Below are 23,606 nucleotides of genomic sequence, written 5' to 3' on the forward strand. Positions count from 1 at the left end.
AAAAAAAGGATTTTTTTTTTTTTTTAAAAAAAAAAAAAAAAAAAAAATATAAATAAATAAATAAAATAAAAAAACAAAAATTAGCCAGGCATGGTGGCACATGCCTGTAGTCCCAGCTACTTAGGAGGCTGAGGCCGGAGAATTGCTTAAACCCGGGAGTTGGAAGTTGCAGTGAGCCGAGATCGCACCACTGCACTCCACCCTGGCGATAGAGCCAGACTCCATCTCAAAAAAAAAAAAAAAAAGACAGTCCTGTGGAATCAGTCATTTAAAGATTGGTGAGAGAAAAAACCAGAGGGCTGAGGTATTGCTGAAGGCTTCAAGAGGAAGGCTCAGCAGCAGAGATGACATGGTGAGACTGGTGCCAGGATGGAGGTCGCATCAGTGGACAAGGGTGTCAGCAAGTGAGTGGCAATGCCCCATGCTAGAAGCCCAGGTGACTGCCATCGGATGGGAGAGGCATGTTCAAGAACGCTGGGCTCCTAGCTCCTCTACTCCCCGTCTCTCAAGCCCAAGATTTCCACCTTGCTTGTTTCTGTCCTGTCAGAATTAGAAACAGGTGATATAGTAGCTCTTAATTGGGGGATGGGGCATGGCTCCTTTTGAGAATCCTATAAAAACTATAAGCCCCTCCCATTAAAAAGTGCACATTAGCCCACGCCTGTCCTGTTGTGCGCACAGTTCCCCTTGCTAGGACTCAAACTCAGACTTCCTCCCATTATTGCCTCTAATCCTGCATTCATTCCCTCCCTCTCGCCCACAGAACCTTTTTTTTTCTTTTTTCTTTTTTTTCGAGACAGGAGGCTTGCTCCATTGCCCAGGCTGGAGGGCACTGGTGCAGTCTCGGCTCACTGCCACCTCCACCTCTCAGGTTCATGCGATTCTCCTGCCTCAGCCTCCCAAGTAGCTGAGATTAGGTCCCTGCCACCATGCCAGGCTAATTTTTGTATTTTTAGTAGAGACAGGTTTTCACCATGTTGGCCAGGCTGGTCTTGAACTTCTGACCTCAGGTGATGCGCCCACCTTGGCCTCCCAAAGTGCTGGGAATACAGGCGTGAGGCACCGCGCCAGGCCCTTTTTAAATTTTTTTAGAGACAGTGTCTTGCCCTGTTGCACAGGCTGGAGGATACAGTGGTGCAGTCTTGGCTCACTGCAGCCTCCATCTCCCAGGTTAAGGAATCCTCTCACCTAGGCCTCCAAAGTAGCTGGGACTACAAGTGTGTGTCACCACGCATGGCTAACTTAAATTTTTTTTTGTAGAGATGGTGTCAATATGTTGCCCTGACTGGTCTCAAACTCCTGGGCTCAGCCAATCCTCCTTCCTTGACCTCCTGAAATGCTGGGATTACAGGCATGAGCTACTGTGCCTGGCCAATAGTCTTTGAGGATGAAGAATTTTAGCCAGAACCTGAAGGATATATCTGGCTCTATTTAGATTTGAAAATATATAATGTCTCAAGAAAAGCAAAACAAAACGCCTCACTGAAGGAAACAGGGTTAGTGTGGTGATATATGGGTGATTTTTTTTTTCCTTTTCTCCTAAAGACTTTCATTCATAGGATTGTCCTTGATTCCCGCCCATCAGCAAACACTGGTAGGCTCCACCTTCAAGTCTTACCCAGAATCAGACCACCTCACCTCATCTACTGCAGCCTCCCTGGGCCAGGCCTGGCCTCCTTCAGTCTGTTCTCACCACACAGCCACCAGAGGGATCCTTTTATTTTTATTGATTGATTGATATGGGGTCTGACTCTGTCAGCAGGCTGGAGTGCGATGGCACGATCTCACTTCACTGCAATCTCTGCCTCCTGGACTCAAGCAGTCCTCCCACCGCTGTCTCCCGAGTAGCTGGGACCACAGGTGCACGCCACCACACCCAGTTAATCTTTTTGTATTTTTGGTAGAGATGGGGTTTCACCATTTTGCCCAGGATGGTCTCAAACTCTTAAGCTCAAGCAATCTACCCACCTCAGCTTCTCACAGTGCTGGGATTACAAGTGTGGGTCACCATGCCCAGCACCTTTTAAAAGCACAGTTGGATCATAGCATTTATCTGCTCATAACAATGGCTTTTGCTTCCTTGCTCACTCAAAAGAAATTCCTTCTTCACTGCAGAACTGCCCCTCCTACCACAGGATGTTTAGGGTCCCTGGCTGCAACCCCCAAAGGTCCTAATGGTGCTGGTCGTGGGGGGATCCACACCATTGTGACAACCGAATATGCCCACATGATGCCCAAGGTTTCAGTCCTGGCCGCACACCGTGCTGGGTTGGTTTCTTCATCTAAAAGATGGCGATGGGGATAACAAACTTGAAAAAGGGTCATGCGAAGGAGGTGTCCAGCATCGGGGGGTGTCTAGCATCGGGAAGTGTCCGGCATCGGGGGGTGTCCGGCATCGGGGGGTGTCCAGCATCGGGGGGGTGTCTGGCATCGGGAGTACTTAATAAAGGGTCCCCATTGATACCAGCCGAGGCATAAGCAAACTCCACTGCTCCTATTATCTGCACCTGAAGATTTACACCTTGCATATATGTGGATCCTTTTCCAATTTCTTCTGTATTAAACATTCTCTCCTGTATCAGAAAGTAAGGTTATGTGTTGGAGCTAAAAATCTGCCCTTCGATCCATCCCCCTGATAGAGTGCTTTGCTGACCGTAAGGATGGGCTGCAGACAGCAGCTCCCTTTCTTTCACTGCCACCCCCAGCTCCTCTCTTTCACTGCGGGCTGTGTGAATCAGGCTCCAACAATTCCACTGTGTGATCCTAGATCAGTGTCTGAACCTCCCAGAGTTTCCGTCTCTGCAGATGGATGTGCTGACAGCCCCTGCCATAGGGCGAGCTGAAGGGGAAATGACACAGTGAGAGCAAAGGGAGCCTGGTGCCAGGCATGTCCCAGGCATTCAGAAGTGGCCAGCCATGGTAGCCTGTCCCTAAAGTCCTGGGCACCATGCCCCCACCCCCTTACTTCCTTCTGGCTTGACTTCAGGAGCTGGATTCCCTCCTCCTGCCAGAAAAGTCCAGCTCATACTGCCTAAGGCACAAATTCTCACACCAACCACTAGGTTCTGCCAGGTCCTGGCCAGTCCCAACACCATGAAGCAGGAGGGCAGGCGAATTTGAGCAGAGATTGTTTCTGTTTGGCATCAGCCTCTGCCAATGCCCAGGAAAGCTGGAATGCTCTCCTGCAAGGGTGACATTTCCCCACACGCTAAACATTGTCTTTTTTTTTTTTTTTGAGACGGAGTCTTGCTCTGTCGCCCAGGTTAGAGTGCAGTGGCGTGATTTCAACTCACTGCAGCCTCTGTCTGCTGGGTTCAAGCGATTCTCCTGCCTCAGCCTCCCAAGTAGTTGGGACTACAGGCATGTGCCACCATGCCCAGCTAATTTCTTTTGTATTTTTAGTAAAGACGGGGTTTTGCCATGTTGGCCAGGCTGGTCTCAAACTCCTGACCTCAGACGATCCAAAATGCTAGGATTACAGGCGTGAGCCACCATGCCCGGACAATTCTGTCTTTTGATGGAACAACAGAAGCTTAGACTCCAGATACTTCTTTTTTTTTTTTTTTGAAACAGGGTCTTGCTCTGTCACCCAGACTGGGGTGCAATGGAGCAATCACAGCTCACCTCAGCCTCAACCTCCCTGGATTCAAAGCAACCCTCCCATCTCAGCCTCCTGAGAGGCTGAGACTACAGGTGTGCACCACCACGCCCAGCTAACATTTTTTTTTGTATTTTGTTTCGCTATTGCCAGGCTGGTCTTGAACTCCTGAGCTCAAGCAATCAGCCCGCCTCAGCCTCCCAAAGTGCTAGTGCTAGGATTACAGGTGTATGCCACTACACCTGGCCAGGCTCCATTTTTTTTTTTTTTGGAGACGGAGTCTCGCTCTGTCGCCCAGGCTGGAGTACAGTGGTGTGATCTCAGCTCACTACAACTTCTGCCTCCTGGGTTCAAGCAATTCTCCTGTCTCAGCCTCCTGAGTAGCTGGGACTACGGGTGTCCACCACCATGCCTGGCTAATTTTTGTATTTTTAGTGGACGAGGTTTCATTCTATTGGCCAGGCTGGTCTCGAACTCCTGACCTCAGGTGATCTGCCCACCTCAGCCTCCCAAAGTGCTGGGATTACAGGTGTGAGCCACCATGCCTGGCCAGCTCCATTTACTTCTTGAGGAACTCATGGTTCTCTTTTTAGTCACTTTGGTCACAGAGAGATTATTTAACATCATTTAATAAAAAAGTAGTAGTGTAAACAGGAAAGTAGCATAAAAATATAGTGTTGCTGTGGAAGGCTGGTGTTTGCTACTGAGAAGCTGAAGCCAGAGGAGGCCAGGTGTGAGGAAGGAGGATTCTTTAAAGGCAAGGAGAGAGGCCTGCCTTTAAGAGCCAAGAGAGCCACTCATCCATGACCCCCAACACAGAGCTCTGCAGAACTGCTGCCAAACCCCAAACCCCAATGTAAGGGGGTGAGAGAATGAACTCCAGCCGCTTCTCCCAACAGGGCCCAACAGAGCTATTCTGGGACATGTGTGTTTGCAATCTTGTGTGTGGAGAGCACCCAAAGGCTCATCAGCAGCCCCAGGCCTCCATGTGGTCTGGTTTTCAGGCAGTGCATCTGAAGCACCTTCTAGTTACTGTCCCCATCTGCAATCTTGGTTTTCTTCATTCCATGTCACCTTCTATTGCCAACCCAAGGGTGCCAGTGCCTGTGGGTCCCATTATATGATACTCTCTCCCAGGACCGAATCCACTAGTCTGGGCAAAAAAAAAAAAAAAAAAAAAAAAAAAAAAGCACTTAGCTACATCCTACTCCCCAATAAATGTCTCTGGGGTCTTCATTTTCTCTTCCGGCTAATCCTCAGTTCATCCAGTTCCTTCTCCATTAAGTGGGATTCAGCAGTGGACTCCGAAAGCTGAAAGTAAAGCAGCAGCTGTTAGTAAGCAGCACATTTCTAGATGTTTCAGGTTGGCAAGGCCAGCCCTACACGCGGAGGAAAGGCCCCTTGACACTTCTCTGACACTGCCGGCCTCCATGGTGGGAAACCCTCTGAAACGGGGTAGAATGCAACCCCGGATGGCCCAGGACCACAAGTCCTTGAAGAATATTCACAGTCCACTCTGTCAGCACGCTGTCAGCCACGAGGGCATGGCACTCCCTGCACGAAGGACAGCAGGTCTCAGAGGATGTCAAAGGCAGATACTGGTGATTGTAAGGCTAAGGGATTACAGTTTGAATTGATTCTAAGCTGTAGCTCCCATAAGGGGGATTAGGGGAGAAAATGCTGGAAAAAGAACGCCACTCTCCTCCTTAGGGTTTTTTGTTTTTGTTTTTTGGTTTGTTTGTTTTCTGAGACAGGGTCTCACTCTGTCGGCCAGGCTGGGTGCTTTGCTTGTACTAACTCACTGTAAGGTAGATACTACGATTATGCTCATGTTTTAAAAAAACATCCAGGCAAAAAAAAACAAAAAACAAAAAAAAACCATCCAGGCTGGGCGTGGTGGCTCACGTCTGTAATCTCAGCACTTTGGGAGGCCAAGACAGGGAGATCACCTGAGGTCAGGAGTTGGAGACCAACCTGGCCAACATGGTGAAACCCCATGTCTACTAAAAATGCAAAAATTAGCCAGGCATGGTGGCGGGTGCTAATCGGGAGGTTGAGGCAGGAGAATCACTTGAACTCAGGAGACAGAGGTTTCAGTGTGCAGAGATCACGCCACTGCACTCCAGCCCGGGCTACAGAGCGAGACTCTGTCTTAAATAAATAAATAAGTAAATAAAAATAAAAAAACATCCAGCCTAAAATGTAGTCTTTTTCTTTTTTTTTTTCCGAGACGGAGTCTCACTCTGTCACCCAGGCTGGAGTGCAGTGGCACAATCTCAGCCCACTGCAACCTCTGCCTCCTGGGTTCAAGCAATTCTCCTGCCTCAGCTTCCTAAGTAGCTGGGATTACAGGTGAGTGCCACCACACTCGGCTAATTTTTGTATTTTTAGTAGAGAGAGGGTTTCACCATGTTGGTCAGGCTAGGCTCGAACTCCTGACCTTGTGACCCGTCCACCTCGGCCTCCCAAAATGCTAGGATTATAGGTGTGAGCCATCATGCCCAGCCTAGTTATTTTTTAAAAAGAAAAAAAAAAGACAGGGTCTTACTTTGTTGCCAAAGCTGGTCTCAAACTCCTGAGGTTAAGCCATCCTCCTGTCTTAGCCTCCTGAGTAGCTGGGACTACAGGGATGCACTACCACAATTAGCTATTATGCCATTTATTGCTGAAGAAATTAAGTCACAGAGCAGTCAGTCAGCAGCAGAGCTGGGCGAGGAACCCAGGCCATTTTGCTCCAGAGTGTGTGCTCTTAACCACTACAGTGTATGCTCTCCTGCCTCTGAACCTTCACAGGCTCCTCTAGGCCCAGTGGGTTGCTGGATTTTTAACAGTCACAAGAAACCAACGCTAATGCAGTGTGAGCCCCTCAGCAGGTCTGTGCTGGGCACTGATTAATGCCTACTTGGTATGAGACACTTCCAAGCCATGAGCCGGCTCTTCCCCTCTTCCTGGAATGCCTTCATCCAACCTCCATTCCTGCCATTATCCTTCCACATTCAGCTCAGATATCCCTTCCTCTGGGAAGCTCTCCTGACTGGACAGAATTAACTTCTCCCTCGTGTGCTATGCAGATCCTGTGCAGACTCCAACTGGGTCCTTACCACTCTAATTATGCTTACGGTTCACCTGCCTGTACACTGTGAGGGCAAGAACTGTGTCTTGTTTCTTGAGTGTGTCTTTGGACACAAAGCAACATACCTGGCCAAACTGGCATTGAGGAGATACCTGTTGGATTAAATGACTCGAGGTGGAGCCTCCCCAAAAGAAGAAGCTAGGCATCTCTTGCCCGTCACCTGCCTCACCATGTCTAACAGGATGTCCACTTTCAGCCGCAAGAGATTGTTCTCTTCCTCCAACTGCTGGTTCCGCCTGCGAAGGCGCTGAACCTCCCTCCGGTCCACACCGCCACTAACCCCTGTCTCTGGAGGAAGGACAGAACCAGTTAAAGGAGGGCTTCCTCCTACAATCGTTTGACAAATGGCAGGAAGTGCAGCTCACCTGCTATCCACTGGCCATTTTCAAACTTCAGGCTTTGCCCTGCCAGGTTCATAGTGGGGGATCCATATTCCAAGCCCAGCTCCACCTCCCGGGCTGACCGATCCAACTGTGGGCGAGATGCTACGTGACGACTTCAGCAGGCCCAGAACACGCCCTCATCCCAGTTCCTCTTCCGCCAACAATATGACCCCAACAACTCATTTCTCTAATCATTACCTGGCACCTTTAATGATTTTTTTAAAGGCCATAAAATCAAATGATGTACAGCAAAAGTTTAATTATGAGATAAAAAATATACTGTTTTATACATTAGATGTTTCTAGAAAAGCTATATATGCTGAAATGTATAAATTGAATTATTATTATTATTATTATTATTATTTTTTTTTTTTGAGACGGAGTCTCGCTCTGTTGCCCAGGCTGGAGTGCAGTGGCCGGATCTCAGCTCACTGCAAGCTCCGCCTCCCGGGTTTATGCCATTTTCCTGCCTCAGCCTCCCAAGTAGATGGGACTACAGGCACCCACCACCTCGCCTGGCTAGTTTTTTGTATTTTTTAGTAGAGATGGGGTTTCACCGTGTAAGCCAGGATGGTCTCGATCTCCTGACTGCGTGATCCGCCTGTCTTGGCCTCCCGAAGTGCTGGGATTACAGGCTTGAGCCACCGCACCCGGCCTAAATTGAATTATTTTACACCCAGTTGACACTTAATAGTTTAAGCAGTCCTACTATAAATTGTTAAGTAAAAGATCCTTTTTAAATATAATAAGTTTCATTTGCTTAATATGGAGCTACATATGTTGTGGAAAAGACATAAAATTCTAACAATTAGGAGGAGGAGGAGTTGCTTCTTAACATGCGAGAGTACAATTTATATATTCATTTCTTTTCTTTCCTTTCTTTTTTTTGTTTGAGATGGAGTTTCGCTCTGTCACCCAGGCTAGAGTACAGTGGCGCCATCTCAGTTCACTGCAGTCTCTGCCTCCCGAGTTCAAGTGATCCTCCCATCTCAGCCTCCAAATAGCTGAGACTACAGGCATGTGCCACCATACCCAGCTAATTTATTATTATTATTATTTTTTTTTTTTTTGAGACGGAGTCTCACACTTTCGCCCAGGCTGGAGTACAGTGGCGCAGTCTCGGCTCACTGCAACCTCTGCCTCCCAGGTTCAAGTGATTCTCCTGCCTCAGCTTCCCCAGTAGCCAGGACTACAGATGTGCGCTACCACACCCGACTGATTTTTGTATTTTTTAGTAGAGACAGGGTTGCACCATATTGGCCAGGCTGGTCTCGAACTCCTGACCTTGTGATCTGCCCAACTCAGCCTCCCAAAGTGCTGGGATTACAGGCGTAAGTCACCACACCCAGCCTAATTTTTGTATTTTTTAAAGTAGAGTCAGAGTTTCACCACATTGGCCAGGCTGGTCTCGAACTCCTGACCTCAAGTGGTGCGCCCACCTCAGCCTCCTAAAGTGCTGGGATTACAGACATAAGCCACCGCGCCTGGCCTATATATTCATTTCTACAACTCACTGAGCACGCACCCTGATTCAGGACTCGGTACTGGGTATCCAGGGATGGGAATGATCAGCTCTGCCCTCAACCAGCTGTGCCCCTGCTCAACAGGCAGAGACCTTCAGGTAAGTGCTCAAATGGGTCTTTCTCAGTCAGGCCTTCCCGACCACCTTGTTGAAAATGACAGCTCCATCCCAAGTATTCAGCCACACCCCATCCCAGGCCTATGTTTTGTTTTGCTGTCTGGCATGTATCGCCATCTGATATAAATTTGCTTATTTTCTGTAGCCTTCCATGAAAATATCTGCCCCATGAAAGCAGGGATTTGATGTTTTCCCTCTCCCCTCCTTCACCCACTTCTGCATGCCCAGTGCTTAGGAGAGTGCCTGGCACACAGGTATCAATCAATAGCTCTTGAATTAATGGAGAAGAACATTCTAGGCAAAAGGAGTAGCGTGCACAGAGGAGGCTCACACGGGGCTTGGGCAGCTGCAGCACAGGGTGTGCAGAGGGCAAGGGCAGGAAGGAGAGCTGGAGTGAGGCCACCAAGGGGTCATCTGTGCCACTCCCAAGATCTGAGTCATTATCCTACAATAATGGGGAACTAATCCACCAGAGACCACACGGAGTGCTGTGGAGGCCTTTTTCCCTCCCAAGGCTTACAAGTACCTGTCAGAATGTGGAAAACAACGTAGGGGAGGACCGACTTCAAGTCATGGTCAGAAACAAATGTCACGTAAGCACGCTGTTGCTCTTACACTGTGTGGGGTTAGGACAGAGGATGTTCCAGAGAGACCGCCAGGTGTATCTGCATCTCTGACACGTGGCAGTGAGAAAAGGGAGCCTCAGGCCTGGGGGCACCAGAAACTGAGAGCCTAAGCCTCTGCCTGGCCTGCTCCACAGAATGCCCAGCTTTGGCCACAGCGGGGCTGCCCCCACCATGATTTTCACTGGGAACAGGAGACAACAGACTCAGACCTGAAGCCTGTTTCACTGGGAACAGGAGACAACAGACTCTGAGACCTGAAGCCTGTTTCACTGGGAACAGGAGACAACAGACTCAGACCTGAAGCCTGTTTCACTGGGAACAGGAGACAACAGACTCTGAGACCTGAAGCCTGTTTCACTGGGAACAGGAGACAACAGACTCTGAGACCTGAAGCCTGTTTCACTGGGAACAGGAGATAACAGACTCTGAGACCTGAAGCCTGGAATGAATGCTCAGCCCCCACAGCCTTGTTGTTCAACCCTGCTCGCTTTCTGTGAAGACATGGCCAATCTGCACAGCCAGCTCTGTAGGAAAAGGTCACAGAATAAAGTAGAAGTCAAATTCGATAATACTGGCTGGGCGCGGTCGCTTACGCCTGTTATCCTAGCACTTGGGGAGGCCAAGGCAGGTGGATCACCTGAGGTCAGCAGTTGGAGACCAGCCCGGCCAACATGGTGAATCCCTGTCTCTACTAAAAATACAAAAATGAGCCGGGAATGGTGGTGGGCAGTTGTAATCCTAGCTACTCAGGAGGCTGAGGAAGGAGAATCGCTTGAACCTGGGAGGTGGGGGTTGCATTGAGCCGAGATTGCGCCACTGCACCCTAGCCTGTGGGACGGGAGTGAGACTCCATCTCAAAAAAAAAAAAAAAAGAATGGATATTTGGGATCAAATATCATAATGAGATTGTCTTCTGAGGTTCTTGGATAAACAAGCTCTGACAATCATTCCCAAATAAGAGTTCAAAAATGTTTTCTTTTTTTTGTTTTTTGAGATGGAGTCTCACTCTGTTGCCCAGGATGGAGTGCAGTGGCACAGTCTCGGCTCACTGCAAGCTCCACCTCCCGGGTTCACGACATTCTCCTGCCTCAGCCTCCCAAATAGCTGGGACTACAGGCGCCTGCCACCATGCCCAGCTAACTTTTTTTGTATTTTTAGTAGAGATGGGGTTTCACCGTGTTAGCCAGGATGGTCTCAATCTCCTGACCTTGTGATCCGCCAGCCTCTGCCTCCCAAAGTGCTGGGATTACAGGCGTGAGCCACCGCACCCGGCCCAAAAATGTTTTCAGCAATAGCAATGATATGGATGGAAAGGATGCCCTCCTGAACCGATGCCTCTGGAGGACCACACTTTCCATTCAGAGACACACTCAGAACTCAGCTCACGCTGCACACCGGGCCGACCCCAGTACCGACACTCACAGAATGCAGGTTGGAGAGAGATGCCGACTTCCGAGGAGGTGTCTTCTTCGGACTGAACGTATTCCCAAAGAAAGGCATCTTTGGCCTGATGAAAGCAAAGCCAACACTCCCTTCTCCTAGGATCAGAAAAAGTCAGGGGTACAAACAGCTGGATCACTGACCTTACACCATTGTCCTCAAATCTTTAAGACATACATTTTATCATGTGGCTACTAATGATCCTGGTGCCATGGTTTGAATGTCCCCACCAAAACTCATGTTGAAATTGAATTGCCACTGTTTAACGGTATAACGGGTGGTGACTGGGCCATGTGAGCTCTGCTGTCATGAATGGATTAATGCCATTGTCATGGAGTAGGTTAGTCTTCTCGGGAGTGGGCTCTTGGTAAAAGGATGAGTTCTGCTGCCATGCCATCTGTCTAGTGCACTTGCTCACCATGTGAGCCTTCTGCCTCACACAGGATGACCCTCACCAGATATCGCACCACGCTCTTGGACTTCCCAGTCTCCAGAACTGTGAACCAAATAAACTTCTTTTCTTTATAAATTACCCAGTCTGTGGTAATCTGTTACGGCAGCACAAAATGGATTAAGATGTCTGGTAATAGCTCCCATGTGCTGAACACTTCCTTTGTGCTACGCAGTATGCTGAGATTTTTGGGTGGGACACAGTGGCGCATGCCTGTAGTCCCAAATACTTGGGAAGCTGAGGCTGGGGGGGTCGCTGGAGCCCAGGGAGGTTGAGGCTGCAGTGAACTGTGATCCACTGCTGCTCTCTAGTCTAGGCTACAAGGTGAGAGACCATGTCTCAAAAAAAAAAAAAAAAAAAATTAGCCTGGCATGGTGGCACACGAGTCACTGGCATGGTCTCAGTGACTCAGGAGGCTGAGGTGGGCAGATCACTTGAGCCCAGGAGTTTAAGACCAGTCTGGCCAACATGGCAAAACCCTGTCTCTACAAAAAATACAAAAATTAGCCAGGCATGGTGGTGTGTGCCTGTAGTCTGTTATTCAGTAGGCTTAAGTGGGAGGATCACTTGAACCTGTGATTTTCAGTCTCCAGTGAGCTATGATCATGCCACTGCATTCCAGCCTGAGTCAAAGAGCAAGACCCTGTCTCTAAAAAAATAAAGAAAGAAAGAAATGGCTGGGCGCGGTGGCTCATGCCTGTAATCCCAGCACTTTGGGAGGCCAAGGCGGATGAATCAAGAAGTCAGGAGTTCGAGACCACCCTGGCCAACATGGTGAAACCCCGCTTCTACTAAAAATACAAAAAATTAGCTGGGCATAGTGGCGGGTGCCTGTAATCCCAGCTAGTCGGGAGGCTGAGGCAGGAGAATTGCTTGAACCTGGGAGGCAGAGGTTGCAGTGAGCCGAGATCACGCCACTGCACTCCAGCCTGGGTGACAGAGTGAGACTCCATCTCAAAAATAAACAAATAAATAAATAAATAAATAAAGCTATGTTTATATTTCCTTTCCGAATTGGTAACAGTGTCCCTCACTTGTCACCAGTGTCACTTATCAACAGTGCACCTCATATGTCAGGTTACCTATTCTGTTATGGAAGGTGAGGTGAGGTGTCCTGAAAAGGAGGCAGGTCCACAACATGGCAGAGCTGACAACGACAACCCCCAACCTGTACATTTGCTTTCAGCATAGTGCAACCTATCGTAATTCACCTAGGCCTAGTTAAGTAGATTTACTGATAACACCCTGGTTTTTGGGGAGGAAAGGAGGAGAGAAGCAAACTTTTTATTTAGGCTAGGCTCAGTGGCTCACACCTGTAATCCCAGCACTTCGGGAGGCCAGGGCAGGAGGATTGCTTGAGCACAGGAGTTCAAGACTAGCCTGGGCAACTTAGCAGGATCCGTCTCTACAAAAAAAAAAAAGAATACACATATATATAATATTAATACAGAAAAGTCTACTACAAATCGTAAGTGTAAGGTTTCATGAGTTTTTACTACACAAGTATAACCACCCTCCAGGCCCAGGCGTGGTAGTTTACATTTGAAATCCCAGCACTTTGTGAGGCCAAGGTGAGAGGATTGCTTGAGCCCAAGAGTTCACGACCAGCCTGAGTGACACAGTGAGACCCCGTCTCTAAAACATTAAAATCAAATATTTTTTTAAATTTTATTTTTTATTTGTGATTTTTTTTTTTTTTTGAGACAGAGCCTTGCTCTGCGCCTCAGCCTCCCAAGTAGCTGGAATTACAGGTATACGCCACCACCCCTGGCTAATTTTTGTATTTTTAGTAGAGATGGGATTTCACCGTGTTTGGCCAGGCTGGTCTCAAACCCCTGCCTCAAGTGATCTGCCCACCTTGGCCTCCCAAAGTGCTGGAATTCCAGGTGTGAATAAATGCGCTGGCTCAAAACATTTTTTTAAAACTACCCTCCAGATCGGGATACAAAGCATTTCAGCACTCCATAAGCCTCACCTGGCCACTGTACATGCACGGAATTACACAGTGAGTCCTCGTTTGCATCTGGCTTCTCACACTCAATGTCACGTTTCTGACATTTGTCCATGCAGCTGTGTGTAGTTATAGTTTGTTCATTTGCATTGCTGGATAATATTCTATCGTATAAACACAGCAAAATTTACTTGTCTACAGAAGATGGACACTTGAGCTATTTGCAGTTTTGTTTTGTTTTGTTTTGTTTTGAGACAGGGTCTCATTCTGGTGCCCCAGGTAGAGTGCTGTGGTACCATCTCTGTTCACTGTAGCCTCAGCCTCCCAGGCTCAGGTGATCCTCCCATCTCAGCCTCATTGGTAGCTGGGACTACAGGCACGCACCACCATGCTGGCTAATTTTCTGCATTTTTAACAGAGATGGGAGTTTCGTCATGTTGCCCAGTCTGGTCTTGGACTCTTAGGCTCAAGTGATCTGCCTGCCTCGGCCTCCCAAAGTGCTGGAATTACAGGTGTGAACCACCACGCCCGGCCTGTTTCTAGTTTTTGACCATCAAAAATAGTGCTGCTAGGCCAGGCATGGTGGCTTATGCCAGTAATCCTAGCACTTTGGGAAGCCAAGACAGGAGGATCACTTGATGCCAGGAGTTGGAGACCAGCCTGGGCAACATAATGAGACCGCATCTCTACAAAAAATTGAAAAACCAACCAGGCGTGGTGGTGTACCCTTGTAGTCCTAGCTACTCAGAGGCTGAGGTGGAAGGATCGCTTGAGCCCAGGGGTTTGAGGCTGCAGTGAGCTATGATCACCATTGTATACTCCAGTCTGGGCAACAGAGCAAGACCCTGTCTCAAAAAAAAAAAAAAAAGAAGAAGAAGTACTGCTAAGAATATAAGAACATGAGGCTTGAGCATGTGTATCTACATGCATATGTACACTTTTCTGGTTTCACACTTAGGGTTAGAACTGTAGAGTCATAGAGCATTCATATATTTAGCTTTAACAGATACTGCCAAATGGTCTTCCAAAGTCATTGTACCAATTTAGACTCCTATCTGCAGTTTGCAAGACGCCTTGTCAATATCTGGCACTTTCTGTCTTTTTCATCTTATCCATTCTGGCAGGTATGTACTTGTGTTGCATTGTTTAATCTGCTTTTTCCAAATAACTAATTAAGTTGAGCATCATTTAACCTACTCCTTGGACATATATGGATTTTTTTGTGACATGCTTGTTCACATCTTTTACCTCTTTTTTTTTTTTTTTTTTTTTTGAGATGGAGTCTCCCTCTGTCAACGGACTGGAGTGCAGTAGCACGATCTCGGCTCACTGCAACCTCTGCCTTCCAGGTTGAAGTGATTCTCCTGCCTCAGCCTCCCAAGTAACTGGGATTACAGGAACATGCCACCATGCCCAGCTAATTTTTGTATTTTTAACAGAGACAGGGTTTCGCTGCGTTGGCCAGGCTGGTCTCGAACTCCTGACCCCAAGCGATCCGCCCACCACGGCCTCCCAAAGTGCTGGGATTATAAGCATGAGCCACCGCACCCAGTCCTCTTTTGCCATTTTTTAAAATTGAGCTATCATGTTCATTTTGTAAGGATTTGTAAGGGGCTTTATATATGCTGGATACAGGTTTCATTACTGTATACATGTACAGTACTGAAAATACCTTCTCCCGCTTTTTTCTTTTTGCGTTCTTTTTTTTTTTTTTTTTTTTGAAAGAGAGTCTCGCTCTGTCACCCAGGCTGGAGTGCAGTGGTGCTCTCTTGGCTCACTGCAACCTCTGCCTCCCAGGTTCAAGAGATTCTCCTGTCTCAACCTCCCAAGTAGCTGGGATTACACATGCCTGCCACTAAACCCGGCTAAATTTTTGTGTTTTTAGTAGAGATGTGGTTTTGCCATGTCGGCCAGGCTGGTCTCGAACTCCTGACCTCAAGTGATCCACCAGCCTCGGCCTCCCAAAGTGCTGGGATTACAGTCATGAGTCGCTGCACCCGACCTCTTTGCTTTCTTTCTTTTTTTTTTTTTTGGAGACAGAGTTTCGCTCTTGTGGCCCAGGCTGAAGTGCAGTGGCGCCATTTTGGCACACCGCAACCTCCACCTCCTGGGTTCAAGTGATTCTCTTGCCTCAGCCTCCCGAGTAGCTGGGATTACAGGCGTGCGCCACCACGCCGGCCTAATTTTTGTATTTTCAGTAGAGACAGGGTTTCTCTATGTTGGTCAGGCTGGTCTCGAACTCCTGACCTCAAGTGATCCACCTGCCTCAGCCTCCCAAAGTGCTGGAATTACAGGTGTGAGCCACCATGCCCGGCCTCTTTTTGCTTTTTTTGCTTTCTTATGGGTTTCTTTTGATCAAAGAAGTTTTTTTTTTTTTTTGAAATGGAGTATCGCTCTGTCACCAGGCTGGAGTGCAGTGGCGTGATCTCCGCTCAATGCAACCTCCACCTCCTGGGTTCAAGCGATTCTCCTGCTTCAGCCTCCTGGGTAGCTAGGACTACAGGCACGCACCCCCACGCCCAGGTAATTTTTGTATTTTAGTAGAGACGGGGCTTCACCATGTTGGCCGGGATGGTCTCAATCTCTTGACCTCCTGATTGACCCGCCTCGGCCTCCTAAAGTGCTGGGATTACAGGTGTGAGTCACAGCACCCAGCCAGAAATTCTTAATTATAATGAAATCCAATTATTTATTTATTTATTTATTTTGAGATCGAGTCTCACTCTGTCGCCCAGGCTGGAGGGCAGTGATGTGATCTCGGCTGACTGCAACCTCTGCCTCCTGGTTCAAGCAGTTCTACCTCAGCCTCCTGAGTAGCTGGAATTACAGGCACCTGCCACCACACCCAACTAATTTTTGTACTTTTAATAAAGATGGGTTTTGCCGTGTTGGCCAGGCTAGTCTTGAATTCCTGACCTCGTGATCCACCCATCCCAGCTTCCCAAAGTGCTGGGATTATAGGCGTGAGCCACTGCACCCAGCCCAATTTGTTATTATTTCTTAATGATTAGTGTTCGTATTCTATTTTTAAAATGTTTGCCTACCCCAGGCTGGGTATGGTGGCTCATGCCTATAAATCCTAGCACTTTGGGAGGCAGAGGCAGGCAGATCACTTGAGTCCAGGAGTTCAAGACCATCCTGGGCAACATGGCAAACAAAACCCTGTCTCTACCAAAGACACAAAAAATTAGCTGGGCATGGTGGTGTGCGCCTGTGGAGGCACACAGGAGGGACTACTCAGGAGGCAGAGGTGGGAGGATTGCTTGCACCCAGGAGCCAGAGGTTGCAGTGAGCTGAGATTATGACACTGCAGTCTAGCTTGGGTGACAGAGTGAGACCCTTTCCACCCCAAAAAAAGAATTGCCTACCCCAAGGTCATGACGATATTTTTTTTTGTTAACTTCTGGTAATATTGTTTACATTTACATTTGTGACTACAATTCATCTTGAATTAATATTTGTATATGATGTAAGACAGGGGTTAGTGTTCTTTTTTCCCCATATATCACCCAAATTTTTTTTTTTTTTTGAGACGGAGTCTCGCTCTGTCGCCCAGGTTGGAGTGCAGTGGCCGGATCTCAGCTCACTGCAAGCTCCACCTCCCGGGTTTACGCCATTCTCCTGCCTCAGCCTCCTGAGTAGCTGGGACTACAGGCACCCGCCACCACGCCCGGCTAGTTTTTTGTATTTTTTAGGAGAGACGGGGTTTCACTGTGTTAGCCAGGATGGTCTTGATCTCCTGAGCTCGTGATCCGCCTGTCTCGGCCTCCCAAAGTGCTGGGATTACAGGCTTGAGCCACCGAGCCCGGCCATTTTTTTTTTTTTTTTTTTTGAGACAGGGTCTCGTTCTGTTGCCCAGGCTAGAGTTCAGTGGCACGATCTCGGCTCACTGCAGCCTCGACCTCCCAGGCTCAAACGATTCTTCCACCTCAGCTTCCCCAGTAGCTGAGATCCCAGGCATGCGCCACCAGGCCCAGCTAATTTTTGTGTTTTTTGTAGAGATGGGTTTCCGCCAAGTTGCCCAGGCTGGTCACGAATTCCTGAGCTCAAGCAACTGGCCCAACTTGGCCTCTCAAAGTGCTGAGATTACAGGCCTGAGCCACTGTGCCTGGCCTATATTACCCAATTTTAATTTATAGCACACACACAGCTTACGAATAATCCTTCTAAGAAGCCATAGACTGAAGAGAACAACCATGACAGCGCGAGTGAGCAAAAAGCAAACAGCAGACCCCTCACTGCTCCTCCTGAGTATAAGGTCTTCCTTCACCACATTAGGAAATAAAAGCAGTAACGGGTTAATTGGATCTGACAAGAAATGGGCCAACAAAGGCAGGAGGAGGGGTTGGTATCTTTTCAAGACCATTTGAAACAAAGTTTTATATCCATTATCATTAAAAGAGAATTCAAAGTATGAATCCATCACAATCAGCAAGACATGTATCCAGTAAGAACAGGAAAAAAATACTTCTGGGCTGTTTTCATTAAGGGAGAAATTGATCTCACTAAAATTAATGATAAAAGTTGAGAAGTTTCTTTGGAATGTATGTATAACATACAATACATAAGTATATGTATATATAATTTATAAATAAATGAAGGTATTTGGGGTTATGTGCTCATGACAGCTTTCCTGGTAGTTACATGTTTGAATTAAAAACAATCATACAGTGGCTCATGCCTGTAATCCCAGCACTTTGGGAGGCCAAGGCAGGTGGATCACCTGAGGTCAGAAGTTTGAGACCAGTCTGGCCAACATGGTGAAATCCCATCTCCACTAAAAATATACAAAAATTAGCCGGGAATGGTGGTGCTCGCCTGTAATCCCAACTACTTGGGAGGCTGAGGCACAAGAAATGTTTGAACCCGGGAGGCGGAGGTTGCGGTGAGCTGAGATCACGCCACTGCACTCCAGCCTGGGTGACAGAACAAGACTCTGTCTCAAAAATAAAACAAAATAAAATAAAAATCACAAAAATAAAAACAATCATAGACCAGCAACTTAGGGGATGGCATTTGGGCCTGGGCACAGCACTTTAGAACTTGGACAAACCAGAGTGCTTCCAGCTTGGTAGTGGAGGGGACAGGGTGGGGATCAAGATGCTGAGGGGGACTGATGCTATGTCACCATCCAAAACACGTTGTAAGGCCCTTGCACTGTTTCTGCTGGAGAAGAGAAAGAGGTTAGAAGAGGGAAAAGCATTAACCTTATGTCTATAATCTTATGTAAAGGGCAGAACAAGAATAAAATAGGAGGAATATCCATGAAGAAAGTTCTAGAGGCTGAGGCAGGAGAATCGCTTGAACCGAGGAAATGGAGGTTGTGGTGAGCCGAGATGGCGCCATTGCACTCCAGCCTAAGCAACAAGAGGGAAACTGTGTCTCAAAAATAAATAAATAAATAAAGATGAAAATGCTAGGGCTTGGGGAAGTTTACCAATTTTCCCAAGGTACACAGCCACAATCGGTTAGCTGAAGGTATATATGTGTCTGTGTGTGTGGGTGTATGTGTATGTACCTGTACACACACACACATATATATGGTATATGTGTATATACATATGGTGTGTGTGTGTCTATATACACATGTATATACTTATCCTTGTATTAGTAACATGTGAGGCACATCATTAAAAGATACATTTTCGGCCGAGTGTGGCAGCTCATGCCTGTAATCCCAGCACTTTGGGAGACCCAAGCGGGTGGATCACTTCAGTTCAGGAGTTCAAGACCAGCCTGGCCAACACAGTGAAACCCCGTCTACTAAAAATACAAAAATTAGCCGGGCACGGTGGCAGGCGCCTGTAATCCCAGCTACTTGGGAGGCTGAGACAGGAGAAACACTTGAACCTGGGAGGCGGAGGTTGCAGTGAGCCAAGATCATGCCACTGCACTCCAGCCTGGGTGACAGAGCAAGACTCCATCTCAAAAAAAAATTTGTTATAAAGATGCATTTTCATTCATCGTATTGGCAAAAATTAAAAAGATGAATAATACCCATGGTTGATGAGGATGTGAAGAAAAAGACACTGTTATTACTGGTGGAATCAGAAGATGCTATAATTCTTTCAAGGGCACTCAAATAAAACTTGGCAAAATTGTAAATGTGTACACTTTTTGGACAGCAAATCTACTTCTAAAATATTGCATTCTAGAAAGACTTGGACATGCTCACACCCAGTGTTCTCTATTGTTGATAACAGTAAAAAATAAGAAACAATCCAAACAATTTGGGTGTAGCCAAATAATTTGTGGCACATTATTATAATAAAATCGTAGGCCTAAGCTGGGCGCGGTGGCTCACACCTGTAATCCCAACTACTTGGAAGGCTGAGGCAGGAGAATCGCTTGAACTAAGGAGGTGGAGGTTGCAGTAAACCAAGATCGCGCCACTGCTCTCTAGCCTGGGTGACAGAGCAAGACCCCATCTCAAAGGAAAAAAAAAAAAAGAAAAGAGGCCGGGCGCGGTGGCGCAAGCCTGTAATCCCAGCACTTTGGGAGGCCGAGACGGGCGGATCACGAGGTCAGGAGATCGAGACCATCCTGGCTAATACGGTGAAACCCCGTCTCTACTGAAAAAAAATACAAAAAACTAGCCGGGCGAGGTGGTGGGCGCCTGTAGTCCCAGCTACTTGGGAGGCTGAGGCAGGAGAATGGCGTGAACCCGGGAGGCGGAGCTTGCAGTGAGCTGAGATCTGGCCACTGCACTCCAGCCTGGGCGGCAGAGCCAGACTCCGTCTCAAAAAAAAAAAAAAAGAAAGAAAGAAAGATCTGGAAGGATACACCAAACTGCTCATAGTGGTTAAACCTGAAAAAGGGAATAGGATGACTGGCTTGAATGAAATTGTCATTTTATAGGTCAAAAAAAGGTCAAACTGTGACAATTTCATATGGTACAATATAAAATTATATTAAATATACTCGAGATTTAATGAATTATTACAATGAGAATATACTCATGTATTACTTATGAACAAAATAAACAAAACACAGTTAAAAAGCAGCCCCCTGCCGGGTGCGGTGGCTCAGGCCTGTAATCCCAGCACTTTGGGAGGCCAAGACAGGCGGATCACGAGGTCAGGAGACTGAGACCATCCTGGCTAACACGGTGAAACCCCGCCTCTACTAAAAATACAAAAAATTAGCCGGGTGCGGTGGCGGGCGCCTGTAGTCCCAGCTACATGGGAGGCTGAGGCAGGAGAATGGCGTGAACCCGGGAGGCGGAGCTTGCAGTGAACCGAGATTGCGCCACTGCACTCCAGCCTGGGCAACAGAGCGAGACTCCGTCTCAAAAAAAAAAAAAAAAAGCAGCCCCCAGCACTCATAGCACCTAGAGACATTTGAAGAAGGAGAAATAAGCCAAGTCCCCACTGATGCTAACTGCACTGGGCCTGAGCACATGGGCTGGACACAACCAGGTTTCGGGCCTGGCTCTGCCCCTCAGTTGCTTGCTAGACCTTGGTCCAGCTGCTTTACTTCTCGGGCTTTAACTGGGGTACCTCACTCATGACCGCACTAATTCTCATAACACTACAGCTGGGAACTGTCATCCATATATTACAGATGAGGAAGGGTCTGGATTAGCTACCTTTTAAGTCAGATCTAATAATCCACAAACAGCTCGGCTGAGATCCTGGGATTCTGGGGCATCCGCGTGCACTTGAGGTACAAGCTGTCCCCGTGGCCGATGGCGACCTTCTTTCTAGTGAAACTCCGGGGGGGCGAGCGTGCTCGGCACAAAGGAAGTAAAGGGGGAGCACCTGGCTTCCAATGATCACTCTGCTGCTCACCCACAGTGCGACCCCAGCATTTATCCTCCTTGGGCTTCGGCTTCTTTCTTTGCAATGAGGAATAATAATAGTACCTGGCTCACAAGATGTTATAGTGTTTTAGTGTTTATAAGAAGCTGTGCACTTGATCCTCACAACGACCCTGGGAAGAGGATCAAGTAAGTGGGGCCTCCCCAATCCACAGATACTGATCACTAATCATTGTGTTAAGGTTTTCTGTTTGCAACCGGCCATGAAATATATTATCTTACTTTAATTCTAAGAAAACAAGGGAGGAATGTTTGGCTTTCATCGGATTCTCAAAAGTATACGTGTCCCCCAAGGAGTTCAGAGCTAGCCATGTTACGCAGGTGGCGGCCCCCAGGGCTGTCGGACTCAAGTAACAGCTGTCAACAAACGTTCACACGCACGATCTCATGCAATCACCTTCACGGCGACCTACGGGGAGGAATTACCGCCCCAATTCACAACCGCGGAGACACACAGAGGAGGGCGGCCACCGTCCGCGGTCGCCCGGCCTCCGCCCCCTTCCCCGCGCCCTCCCGACGCCTCTCTCCAGGCGAGGCCCGGGCGTCCCGCCCAGCTCGGGCCCCCACGTGAACCCAGGCCGTGCTGGCCGGCGACGCCGGACTCGGAGACGTACCTGACGCGTCCCAGAAGCCAGGGTCCAAGCGCTCCCCGAAACCCCCTATCAAGGACTCTGTAGTACAGATAACACCTTTACCCACCCGCCGCCTGCCGCCCGCCGCCACGCGCATGCGCCACCCCGGCCGGCCTCTACCACCGAGGAAAGGGGGCACCGGCGAAGGGGGTTCCCAGCGCCAGCCTGCGCGAATCCCCAGAAACTCCGTGAATCACCTCGGGATAGTAAACGGATATACAAAGGCAGTGTCTTCCGGGGTCCTTTTCGTGTCTCCCATTACAGGCTAGGACCACGACCTGCACTCACCCTCCCCACAGAAACATTGGTCTGGGCTCCCGGCCGGACTGTCACCATGGAAACGGCGTCTAGGGGGCTACGCGGCGGCTCACGACGGTTCCATTGTTGTGGGAAACGCGAAAGTGGTGACCGTGCTGGCGTTGCCTGGAGAACGCCTGGACTCAGAGTAGCAAAATGGGCCTCTCCCCAACTCCCCTCCTCCTCCCTCAGCACAAGGCAAAGGGCACCCCTTGCTGTGAGTTTGGGGCACCGGGTGTCGGGGGCCCACCCAGAACTTTGCGGGGTCCCCTGAGGGACCCGTGGCGGGACCGGCCCCGGGTTCGTCAAATTCCGCCGATGCTTTCAGGTAAGATGGACGGACAGACGCATCATGACCCGCCTCTGACAGTCTGCCCCCTCTCCATGCCCTTATGGCGGCTTCTACAAGCAAGGGAAGCTGAGGCCCAGGGAATACTTAAAAGTCGCACTGTGGGCAACGGACAGAGAACTACCGGACTATCAACTCCAGGCCTTCTAGAGTCCTAACAGCGTGTTAGGTTCCGTCTCATAAGTGAAGAAACTTAGGCCGTTCAAGGAGTTTACCGGCTGCCTAGTGGGTGTACCAAGGCATGCATCCAGTGAAGGGCAGGACCCAGGGGTCTTTGGCTCCAAGCGCAGTTCTCTTTTCTTTTCTTTTCTTTTTTTTTTTTTTTTTTAAGACGGAGTCTCGCTCTGCCGCCCAGGCTGGAGTGCTGTGGCCAGATCTCAGCTCACTGCAAGCTCCGCCTCCCGGGTTCACGCCATTCTCCTGCCTCAGCCTCCCGAGTAGCTGGGACTACAGGCGCCCGCCACCTCGCCCAGCTAATTTTTTTGTATTTTTTAGTAGAGACGGGGTTTCACCGTGTTAGCCAGGATGGTCTCGATCTCCTGACCTCGTGATCCGCCCGTCTTGGCCTCCCAAAGTGCTGGGATTACAGGCTTGAGCCACCGCGCCCGGCCAACGCGCGCAGTTCTCTTCCAACTACACGACCCTGCATTAAAAGAGGGGAGACTTCCATGTCCTAGAACTAAAATCTTCACAGTCTGGCTCAGCATTGTACAATAGAAACATAAAGCAGGCCACATATGTGATTTGGAATTTTCTAGTAGCCTCATTTTTTAAAAAGTTTTTTAAAGAAGCCAAGTGAAATTAATTTGAGTAATGTTTAACTCCATATGTCTAAAACATTACTATTTCAAGATATAATCAGTATTTCTAAATTTATACTGCTTCCATTTCAAAATTTATTTATATATTTTTTTAAGACGGAGTCTCACTCTGTTACACAGACTGGGGTGCAGTGGGTTGATCTCCCAGGTTCAAGCAATTCTGCTGTCTTAACCTCCCAAGTAGCTGGGATTACAGGCGCCCACCACCACTCCCAGCTAATTTTTTGTATTTTTAGTAGAGACGGGGTTTCACCATGTTGGCCAGGCTGGTCTCAAACTCCTGACCTCAGGTGATCTGCTTGACTCAGCCTCCCAAAGTGCTGGTATTACAGGTGCGAGCCACTGCGCCCGGCCAAAATTTGAATTAATTAAAATTAAAATTTTACTCTTGGCTGTTCTATCTATGGAGTAACCATTCTTTTATTGCTTTAAAAAAAATTTTTTTTTTTTTTTTTTTTTTTTTTTTT

General features: G+C 48.2%; 2 protein-coding genes across 6 annotated transcripts in view; one reads left to right on the forward strand and one right to left on the reverse strand.

Annotated features, from left to right (window-relative positions):
• Positions 1 to 4,207: 4,207 nt before the first annotated feature.
• On the reverse strand, positions 4,208 to 21,810 carry CBY1 (chibby 1, beta catenin antagonist). 3 transcript variants are annotated; one of them, XM_017861315.1, is made up of 6 exons: positions 21,655 to 21,758; positions 13,246 to 13,385; positions 10,802 to 10,917; positions 7,097 to 7,202; positions 6,901 to 7,019; positions 4,208 to 4,909 (listed from the first exon to the last, which is right to left on the reverse strand). In XM_017861315.1, exons 2-6 carry the CDS (start codon positions 13,334 to 13,336, stop codon positions 4,832 to 4,834), a joined length of 510 nt encoding a protein of 169 aa, XP_017716804.1. In that variant the 5' UTR covers positions 13,337 to 13,385; positions 21,655 to 21,758; the 3' UTR covers positions 4,208 to 4,831. The 3 variants fall into 3 exon arrangements, with proteins under 3 accessions (XP_017716804.1, XP_017716803.1, XP_017716805.1); XM_017861314.1 differs by lacking the exon at positions 13,246 to 13,385 and having other exon boundaries at positions 21,655 to 21,810; XM_017861316.1 differs by lacking the exons at positions 13,246 to 13,385; positions 21,655 to 21,758 and adding an exon at positions 12,584 to 12,621.
• The window catches only part of FAM227A (family with sequence similarity 227 member A), an 80,432-nt gene continuing 78,603 nt past the window's right edge, over positions 21,778 to 23,606 (forward strand). For all 3 annotated transcript variants that reach the window (XR_001883198.1, XM_017861309.1, XM_017861311.1), the window contains exon 1: positions 21,778 to 22,297. The gene's annotated coding sequence lies outside the window, so the exon portion shown is untranslated. The remainder of the gene's footprint in view (positions 22,298 to 23,606) is intronic.

This window comes from Rhinopithecus bieti, unplaced genomic scaffold, assembly GCF_001698545.2.
Source record: "Rhinopithecus bieti isolate Rb0 unplaced genomic scaffold, ASM169854v2 scaffold_56975, whole genome shotgun sequence".
NCBI classification, from domain to species: Eukaryota; Metazoa; Chordata; class Mammalia; order Primates; family Cercopithecidae; genus Rhinopithecus; species Rhinopithecus bieti.

Bases quoted from the DNA above. Each gene is read 5' to 3' on its own strand.
- CBY1 (XM_017861314.1), bottom strand. From the start codon at position 21,769: ATGCGCGTGGCGGCGGGCGGCAGGCGGCGGGTGGGTAAAGGTGTTATC. The intron at 10,918-21,654 runs GTACGTCTCCGA...TTCTGATCCTAG, and splicing joins TGGCTTCTGGGACGCGTCAG to GAGAAGGGAGTGTTGGCTTT. The intron at 7,020-7,096 runs GTGAGCTGCACT...TCCTTCCTCCAG, and splicing joins AAATGGCCAGTGGATAGCAG to AGACAGGGGTTAGTGGCGGT.